At 48.2% G+C, this 10,038-nt stretch overlaps 1 protein-coding gene across 1 annotated transcript in view; it reads left to right on the forward strand.

The window, feature by feature from the left end:
• Positions 1–8,240: 8,240 nt before the first annotated feature.
• Positions 8,241–10,038, forward strand: part of VSTM2B (V-set and transmembrane domain containing 2B) — a 51,615-nt gene continuing 49,817 nt past the window's right edge. Inside the window, exons 1-2 of the mRNA XM_070761628.1 lie at positions 8,241–8,313; positions 9,304–9,404. Coding sequence (XP_070617729.1) covers positions 8,241–8,313; positions 9,304–9,404 — 174 coding nt within the window. The remainder of the gene's footprint in view (positions 8,314–9,303; positions 9,405–10,038) is intronic.

The raw sequence follows: 10,038 nt of genomic DNA on the forward strand, positions 1-10,038 counted from the left end.
CTCCCTCCTTTCCTCCCTCCCACCCTTTCTTCCTTCATTTTTTACTCCTTCCTTTCTTCCCTCCCTCCCACCCTTTCTTCCTTCATTTTTTACTCCTTCCTTTCTTCCCTCCCTCCCTCCTTCCTTCCCTCCTCCCTCCCTCTCTCCCTTTCTTCCTTCATTTCTTACTCCTTCCATCCTTCCTTCCCTCCTCCCTCCCTTCCTCCCTCCCTTTCTTCCTTCATTTCTTACTCCTTCCCTCCCTCCTTCATTCCCTCTCCCTTCCTTTCTTCCTTCATTTCTTACTCCTCCCCTCCTTCCTTCCCTCTCTCCTTCCTTCTTTTCTCCCTGATTCTTCCTTAATTTCTTACTCCTTCCCTCTTTCCTCCCTCCCTTCCTTCCTTTCTTCATTTCTTCCTTCCTTTTCCTCCTTCCTTCCCAAAGAAGACACAGGACCATGTGAACTCATCCTTCATGGCTCCTGAGCACACTGTTCCATCAAGTGATTTTTCCAAGCACGTCAACACGGAACACAAAATTTTTGGGACTGATCAGTCATGCAAACTCCTGGGCCACCATGCAATGCTGCTATTAATAGAAAGAAATGAAAAAAATTGTGCTGCGGTAATACAGGCTATGCCGAAGGCCTGATTTCATTAGGCAGACAGCCTGAGAGCTGGATTGTAGCACTCAGCCTACTGGAGAAATCTCATTATATAACACTTATAGAATACATGAAGTTGCACATCGTAACCCCAGGAAAGCGTAAGATGTGAGAGAAAAGATAAGACTTCACAACAAGCCATGTGACCTATACGCTGTTCATGGAGACCTCCAAAGTTTCCATAAAATAGTTGGAAAAATTCTGTAGGAGAAGAATAGAAGGCAGAGTTGGGGGTATCATCAGCTTAGAGTCATTGCATTCCCACAAGTGCTCCAAATTCAACATTTCCTGAATTCCATTGATCCTTATCTGGCATCAATTTGGTGTTGCAGTTTAGTTGACCAGATGTATAGACTTGTTTATAGACCTATTCTGTTCTATTCAATTCTATTTTATTTTATTCTATTCTATTCTATTCCATTCCATTCCAATACTTTACCTTTCCTTTCTATTTCTATTTCTATTCTAAAATTATTTCTATATTCTCTTCTCTTTTTTTCTCTTCTCTTCTTTTCTCGTCTTCTCATTTACTCTAGTCTATTTCTATTCTAAATTATTTCTCTATTCTATTCTATTCTAAATTATTTCAATATCCTATTCTATCCTATTCTATCCTATCCTATTCTATTCTATTCCATTCCATTCCATTCTATTCCATTCAATTCCACTCCATTCTTCCTACCCTAGATTTATCAACCTGCAGGTAGCCGTCCTGACTGCACCCATTGTAAAGGTTGCCCTTCACCACAAATCTGTGAGGCTAACTGTAGGACGTCCTTTAAAGAAGACAGAGTCTCAGCCTCACCCACTACAACAATAAGCACGGATGCAGAAAAACGGACACAGAGCAGTTAGTTCTCGCTTCACCAACCTCTGCAAAGTTACTAGAAGTTTTTCGCCCCACAAAACAGGCCTCTGTTTTTCTTCTGTACTCTTTGAGGGCTTAAACTTCCTTTCGTAGCTCTTTTTAGCTTGCTTTATTCTTGGAAGTGGCAGATACTACTCCTGCGTGCTGCTATTTTCTGTTGCTGGGTTTCTGCAGCTTCCGTAACTGTCTACATTTCCAGATCTGGGAGAAAAAAAATCTCCTGGTGAGAATTCCCTCCAGATTTTTTTGCCTTGAGATTTAATTGCTGCATTGGAAGTCAGAGATCCTGCAGATCACTGGCAAGATGGTGGTTACGAGGGGGAAAATGGGTTCACGCACAGCCTTTGGACTCTTGCAACTAAATCACTGTAAGAACCCTAATTTCCACTTATTTTTCTTTGCCTTTCCAAGAAGGCAAATACCACTTAGAATTATATATAACCCCATAGTGCTTAACAGCACCCTCTGGGCTGTTTACAAATATCAGCATATTGGCCCCAACAATCTGGGTCCTTGTTTTACTGGCCTCCGAAGGATTAGAAGTCAACGTTGAGCCCCATCAGCCCATCAGGTTGAACTCCAGGCGGTGGGCAGAGTGAGCCTACAATACTGCATTCTAACCAGTGCACCACCAGAGCACTTACACTTAGCACATTGCAGCTCTCTCTGAATGGTTTACAGAGCCCGTCTATTTGCTCCAAATAATCTGTGTCCTCGTTTTACCAACATCAAAAGAATGGAAGGTTGAGTCAAACTTGAGCTAGCTAGGATTGAACTTCTGGTAGAGTCAGTACTGCATTCTAACCACTGCGTCAGGGCGATAGATAGATAGATAGATAGATAGATAGATAGATAGATAGATAGATAGATAGATAGATAGATAGATAGATAGATAGAAAGAAGGTGGGTGGGTAAGTAGGTAGATAGATGAGAGAGAGAGAGAGAGACAGACAGACAGACAGACAGACAGACAGACAGACAGATAGATGAGAAAGAATAGACAGATAGACACTGATAGATATTGTAGGCAGAAGATACAGATAAAGAGAGAGATAGATGATAGCAATAGCACTTAGACTTATATTACCACTTCATAGTGCTTTACAGCCCTCTCTAAATGGTTTACAGAGTCAGCCGATTGCCCCCCAACAATCTGGACCCTCATTTGACCGACCTCAGAAGGATGGAAAGCTGAGTCAACCTTGTGCTAGTCAGGATCGAACTCCTGGCTATGCACAGAGGTAGCCCTGAAATATGCCATTCTAACCACTGTGCCACCATGGATGGATGGATGGATGGATGGATGGATGGATGGATGGATGGATGGATGGATGGATTGGATGGATGGATTTTTTTTCCTTCCACTCTCTCTTCATCCATTTCTTTCTCTTTCTTTCTTTCTTTCTTTCTTTCTGTCTTTTTCTTTCTTTTCCTTTGCTTCTCTTTTGCTTTATTTCTCTTTTCTCTCTCTCTCTCTTTCTTTCTTTCTTCCCCCTTTTTCCTTCTCCTTCCTTCCTTCCTTCCTTCTCTTCCTGCATTGCCACATTTTTATTTTCCACTCTCTCTTCATCCATTTCTTTCTCTTTCTTTCTTTCTTTCTTTCTTTCTTTCTGTCTTTTTCTTTCTTTTCCTTTGCTTCTCTTTTTCTTTCTTTTTTTCTCTCTCTCTTTCTTTCTTTCTTCCTCCTTTTTCCTTCTCCTTCCTTCCTTCCTTCTCTTCCTGCATTGCCACATTTTTATTTTCCTATCATCTTGCTATGGGAAATCTCTATAACTAAACAATTAGCTTCCCTGCAGTTTGAAAAGGATCCACTAGATCCAGAAAGTGTACATCCAAGTGACCTTTCCCCCCCACCCCTTCTCTCTTTCTTTCTTTCTTTCTTTCTCTCTCTCTCTCTCTGTATCCCCCACCACCACCAACCAACACACCAAGGGTGGGGTTTATTTGTTCACAAGCTGCCCAGCTATGCCAGATAGATTAAACACTCTCCCCAGCACCACCATCCTTCCAGGCTTACAAAGGTTTTTCAGGATGCAGCTGGAGTTTATGTTCCCTGTTAATGGATAGAGTGAATTCTGGGCACCGCTCTTCAATTAGCAAGTGGATTGATCAGTTTTCTGCATTCAAACAATACACAGAATGTTAAAGAAACGCCATGGGCTGGATTGCACCACATGCTGAAATAGACCCAGGCGGGAAGTCTATGCCCACCAAAGCCAAACTTGATCATGCCTGGCATAAGGTGAGGTTGGCATAATGTTGTGACAGGAGCATTTTTTTTTTTGCCTCCAAATCCTAAATCCAGAGGATTGTGGTGTCTTTCTTAGGAGCAACCAAGGCAGCAAAACAAGAGAGGTTATGGGTTTTTGAGCCATGTTGGTTTATCCAGATACAGCTATTGCCTTCTTTACTTGCTTGCTTTCTTGCTTCCTTCCTTGTTTCCTTTTTCCCTCCCTCCATTTCTTCCTCCCTCCCTCCCCCTTCCTTGCTTCCTTCCTTCCTTCCTTCATTTCTTCCTCCCTCCACTTTCCTCCCTCCCTCCCTCCATTTCTTCCTCCCTCCCTCCATTTCTTCCTCCCTCCCTCCCCCTTCCTTCCTTCATTTCTTCCTCCCTCCCACCCTCCCCCTTCCTTCCTTCCTTCCTTCCTTTCCTTCTTCTTTCCTCTCTCCCTCCATTTCTTCCTCCCCTTCCTTCCTTCCTTCATTTCTCCCTCCCTCCCCCTTCCTTCCTTCCTTCCTTCCTTCCTTCCTCCATTTCCTTCTTCTTTCTTCCTCCCTCTATTTCTCCCTCCCTCCCTCCATTTCTTCCTCCCTCCCTCCATTTCTTCCTCCCTCCCTCCCCCTTCCTTCCTTCATTTCTTCCTCCCTCCCACCCTCCCACTTCCTTCCTTCCTTCCTTTCCTTCTTCTTTCCTCTCTCCCTCCATTTCTTCCTCCCCTTCCTTCCTTCCTTCCTTCATTTCTCCCTCCCTCCCTCCCTCCCCCTTCCTTCCTTCCTTCCTCCCTCCATTTCCTTCTTCTTTCTTCCTCCCTCTATTTCTCCCTCCCCCGTTCCTTCCTTCATTTCTTCCTCCCCCCTCCACTTTCCTTCCTTCGTCCATTTCCTTCTTCTTTCCTCCCTCCCTCCATTTCTCCCTCCCTTCTTTCCTTCATTTCTTCCTCCCACCCTCCCCCTTCCTTCCTTCCTTCCTTCCGCCATTTCCTTCTTCTTTCCTCTCTGCCTCCATTTCTTCCTCCCCCTTCCTCCCTTCCTTCATTTCTTTCTCTCTCAATCCCCCTTCCTTCCTTCCTCCCTCTATCCCTCCCTCCCTATCTCCATTTCTTTCTTTCTTTTTCCTTCCCTTTCTTTTTTCTTTTTTCTTTCTTTTCTATCTCTCTCATTCTTTCTCTTTCTTTCTTCCCCTTTTCTACTTCTCTTTCCTTCCTTCCTTTCTTTCCTTCCTTCCTTCCTTCCTTCCTATAAGGCCACCCCTCCAACCCCCTCCTTCTCCTTAAAGTACCCACTGGGAGCAAGCGGCAAAGAGAAGGGAGAGGAAATGAGCCGGGTTAGTTATCTGAGAAAGAAGGAAAAAGAGGCTTCAAACGCCCCCTGCCCACATTCAGTAACTCAAGACAAGGGCACCAGGTGAGCATCAACTCCCTCCCACCCACCCACCCCCCAACATCTCTTCCAAAGTCCCTCCACCCAGGATGGGGAAACGGAGACGCAAAACATCCTCTTTTCACTTCTCCCCCCCAGTCCCCCCCCCCCCTAAAAGCAGCAGCAGCAGCAGCCCTTCATCCCAAGCCGGAAATCCATCTTGAACTGAATCAACTGGTCTTTTCTCCTGTTCGGTCCCCACTCCATCCACCGCCCCCACCCCACCACCACCACGCGCCAATCTCAACCTCCCCACCATTCACTCACTCACTCACTCACCACTGCAGCATCTTCGAGGCCTCGGCATCCCTTCTTTCGGCCTTTCCAATGCAGACTTCCAGCTAGGGGAGAGAAGGAGAGTGGGGAGAAACCCCCCCCTTCCTTTATTTCCCCCTCCCTCCCTCCCAGCCCCCAGCCCCCCCCCCCCCCAGGCCTTCCGAAAGGCCTTGAAAACCAGGCTTTGCCCGGCAGGGTCTAGGACCCTTGAGCTCATCCCCGGCCAGGAGGAGCGAATGTGTGGATTGAATGAACGTTGAGGGATGTTAGATGGCTATACTGTTTCACGCTATCTGTATTGCTTGTTTTAGACTGTTTACGTCGCTCGTTCGCCGCCCAGAGTCTGAAAGGAGTTGAGAGGCTTATAAATGTAATAAATTAAAATGAAATTTTATTTTATTTTTGTTCACTCGGCTCCTCTAGAGCAACCCGCATCCCCGTGCGTTGGAACCGAAATATTTCGGTTCCGAGAAATATTTGGGCATTGGGGAGGGCTAGATGGCATCTGATGGACCTCCTGACAAATATTCTATTCTATTCTATTCCATTCCATATTTTGTATTCTATTCCATCCCATCCCATATTTTCTATTCTATTCTATTCTATTCTATTCTGTTCTGTTCTGTTCTATCCCATCCCATCCCATCCCATTCCATATTTTCTATTCTATTCTATTCTGTTCTGTTCTGTTCTGTTCTATCCCATCCCATCCCATCCCATTCCATATTTTCTATCCTATCCTATCCTATCCCCTTCCATTCCATTCCATTCCATTCCATTCCATTCTATTCTATTCTATTCTATCTACATCTCCCTCGCGCCTCTCTTCCTACCCCCATTGGTTCATTTTCCTTTCCTTTTTAACCCCCCCCCCCCTTTCCAGGGTCTCTCCCGGTCATGAATGGCTTTTTAAAAAGCAGGTGAGGGGGATGGAAAGCGATGACCACTATTGCTGGGGAGGGGAGTGCACAGGAGAGGTGGGGGTCCCCATTCCTCCTTACAGCCAGGATCTACCAGTGCATTTGCAAGGAGGGGGATGGGGGGGTCCAGGCCTGTGAAAAGGGGGGCGGGATTTGAGAGGAAGGGTCTTGGCTGGAGGATAACACTCCACCCATCTACCCCCTAGTCGCCACCCACCCGGATTTCTTTCTTGGTTTGCTAAAACTTGGAAGACCAGTTTGCGCTTTTGAGGGTGGGGGCGAGAGAGGGAGCAAAGGGGGGGTACACCCAAAAACTACACACACATACAGAGACACACACACATACCACCCCTCTAAGGTGTTAGCCCGGACACCGCCCCCTCCCCAAGTGCTTTCCTTCCCAGTTGGGACAAGGCTTTTCCCGTGAGAGATGAATGTGGGGAGAATGTCCTTCGGGACCAGACACTGGTCTCTCGCAGAAGGTGCTTCCCCATCATCATCATCATCATCATCATCATCATCACCTCTCTCTCTCTCTCCCTCTCTCTCTCTTTCTCTCTCTCTCTTTCTCTCGCTCTCTATCTCTGTCTCTCTCTTTCTCTTTCTCTCTCTCTCACACACACACACTGTTCCCCCTTCCTCCCACCCAGCCCCCTCCCTGCTCCTTCCCTCCGGCTTCCTCCAAAGCCTTTTCCGAGCAAACAAGCCAAAACGCAGCTTCGGGGGGGGGGTGTCTGTCGGCCTTTCCTACCTACCTCCCTTTCCCCAATTGGGATGGCGCGATAGGACGCCGGGGTGGGGGGCGGGGGGGCGTGTCTCTCTCCGACGCAGCCCTTCGGATTTGAGGGAGACGCGGTTTAATCTCGCTCCTTCCCTGCCTCCCTCCTTCCTTCCTAATCCCACCCCCCAAACTCCCCCTCCCGCCGCCTCCTCTTCGGAACCGGCCTCGCTCCGGAACGCCAGGCTGGCGAGATCCCTCGCATAGGTTGCGTTTCGTTGGAGACTCGAAGCGAGGGGGTTAAAAAAAAATTGAAAAAACCAAAACAAAGCCCAGGAGGAACCCAGCCTTTTTATTATTATTATTACTATTATTATTATTCCTGCGTTCAATTCGGACCTTGCATCGCTAAGGAGGTAGAGGAGAGGGAGAGAGAGGGATCGGATCTGAGTGGCAGGAGCAAAGCAGAGCGCGGCGGAAGAGAGAGAGGGAGAGAGAGAAAGAGGGAGAGAGGAATATTGCAGAGACCAAGCGCCTCCTTTGGAAAAAAGAAAATCACCCCTTAAGAGAAAAGGGGAGGAGGGAAAAGCCAAAAATACGCGAGCCCAGATGGGTCTGGCCAGCAGATTCTGGCGTTCTCCCTTCTCTCTGGACACCGGAAAATCCCACCCGACGCAAGGAAGTTGAAGCGGAGGGTTTGCCCTAGGAAAGGGGAGAGAGAGAAAGAGAGAGAGAGAGACGGAGTAGGGGTGGGGGAAGAAAAGCCGACCAGATTTTTACCATTCTGCGCTCAGGAAGGATCCAAGCTTCCAGACCTCATGACCATTGGATTTCCTTGGGGCCACCTGGATGTGGATTTAATTCGAGCTTCCAGAAGCGAAGGAGGAAGAGGAGGAGGAGGGGAGCAGGCGAAAACCACACTGTTGAGCCTGTCGGGCTCGGAAGGCGCCTGGGTTTGTTAGAAGCCATCTCTTGCTTCGTTTTTTGACGATGGTGGTGCTGGTGGTTTAATAATAACCGGTTGGCCAACTCTCTTGCCTAGATAGAGATCAACGGTTTGCCATGGGATTGAAGATTTCCTAGCCTGGCGCCGAGGACCATTCCTCCAAGGTTTTTGGTTGTTGTTTCTTCCCCCCTTCTCTTGTCCGTTTGCACCCGAAAGGATACATTTATGAAATGGAAAATCGAGGGCTCTTCAGCGCCCTGTCTTACTTGATGCTCAATGCTCCCTTGCTGCTCCTTGTACAGGGTAAGTCGGCAAACTTCTCTTCTTCCTTTTTTTTTACTCTAGGTAGCAAAATAAAGGCAGGTTGGACGTGGATAGCAAGGGGAGGGGGCGAGGGACGGAGAGCCTACCCTTTCTGTGCAATTACCACATTTATTTATTTTTGGGGGGAAGAAAAATCGGTGCAATGTTTATTACGAACGCGTCTGGATTTGTTTTCGGAAAAGGCAAAACGCTCGGCTGCGTTGCTGCGCGTATTTGTGGGTAGAGAAATCAGAGAGACGCGGAGAGAGAGAGAGAGAGAGAGAGAAGGGAGATGGAGATGGAGGAACAGAGGGCGTTTTTTTTAAAAAAACCGACTCCCTGTTTGGGGGCAGCTATGGGTCGCATGCAGCCCCCACCACCACGGTTGCAAAGGCGCGGGTTTTGGAGGGATGAAGCCAAAAAGGATGCGCGCGTGCAGGCGGAAAACACAGCCCAAGCTGCAGGATCGGGAGCCAGCTGCACGCTGCTGCAGAGAGAGAGAGAGAGAGAGGAAAATCAAAAGCCTGAACCGGAGACTGTGCAAAATGGGGGGGGGGACTAGGACGCCCTTCCTCCCCCCCCTTCTCAAGAGCCTCACAGCTGGCGAAAGGGGGCAACACAAGGGTGCTGGCAGAGCCCAGGACGTGGGAGGAAGGGAAGGGATTTGTGCAAACTTTTAAGGGCTCCTTAAGCCACTTGGCTGACATGGATGGGTGCCGAGACTGCAGTGATGGGGAAGGGAGGGTCTACCTGGTATTGGGGAGGAAGGGGTGGGGGGGGTTCCCCAGTCCAAGAAGGAGGGGGGACTGGTGAACTTACTGGCTGGCACGCAGGGGGGGGTCTGTGCCCTCTTCTGAATTGGAAGCGTGGCTTCAGTTAAAAGTCTTTGGCATTCAAGAGGGTTTGCTCCGATCGGATTCCCTTTGTTGGTGGTTTTTCTTCTCTTTTTTCTTTCCATTTCTCAGTTTTTTTGTGACTGTGTACATCCAGGGAAGGTGTTTGTGGCAATTATCTCCCTGGGTTTAAAGGAGGCTGAGAAACTGCTCTGGCGCAGTGTTTTGGCTTCCCTTTACCAAAAGTACTTGGGAATTGTCTGTCTTTCCTTCATTTCTTTCTCCCTCCCTTCTTTCCATCCCTCCCATCCTCCCTCCTTCATACCTTCGCCTTCTCTTTCCTCCCTTCCTCTATTCTTTCCTCCCTTCCTCTCCCTCCCTCTTTTCCCCTCCCTCTCTTCCTTCCTCTATTCTTCCTGCCTGCCTGCCTCCCTTTCCTCTCCTTCCCTTTCCTTTCCTTCCTTCTTCCCTCCCTTCCTGCATTCCTTCCTCCCTCCATTCATGCTCCCTCTGTTCCTCCCTCTTCTTCCCTTCCCTCCCTCCCTTCCTCTATTCTCGCTCCTTCATTCCTCCCTCCCTCCCTTTCCTCCCTTCCTCCCTTCCTGCATTCCTTCTTTCCTCTATTCATGCTCTCTCCCATCCTCCCTTCCTCTATTCTCGCTCCTTCATTCCTCCCTTCCTCCCTTCCTCTATTCTTGCTCCTTCATTCCTCCCTCCCTTTCCTTTTCTCCCTCCCTTCCTGCATTCCTCCCTCCCTCCATTCTTGCTCCCTCTCTCCCTCCCTCTTTTCCCTTCCCCTCTCTCCCTCCCTCTATTCTCACCCCTTCCTCCTTCCCTCTGCCTGTCCTTCCTTCTTTTCCTCTTCCTTTCTTTCCTTTCCCTTCCTCCCTCC

This window comes from Erythrolamprus reginae, chromosome 9 (assembly GCF_031021105.1).
Source record: "Erythrolamprus reginae isolate rEryReg1 chromosome 9, rEryReg1.hap1, whole genome shotgun sequence".
NCBI lineage: Eukaryota > Metazoa > Chordata > Lepidosauria > Squamata > Dipsadidae > Erythrolamprus > Erythrolamprus reginae.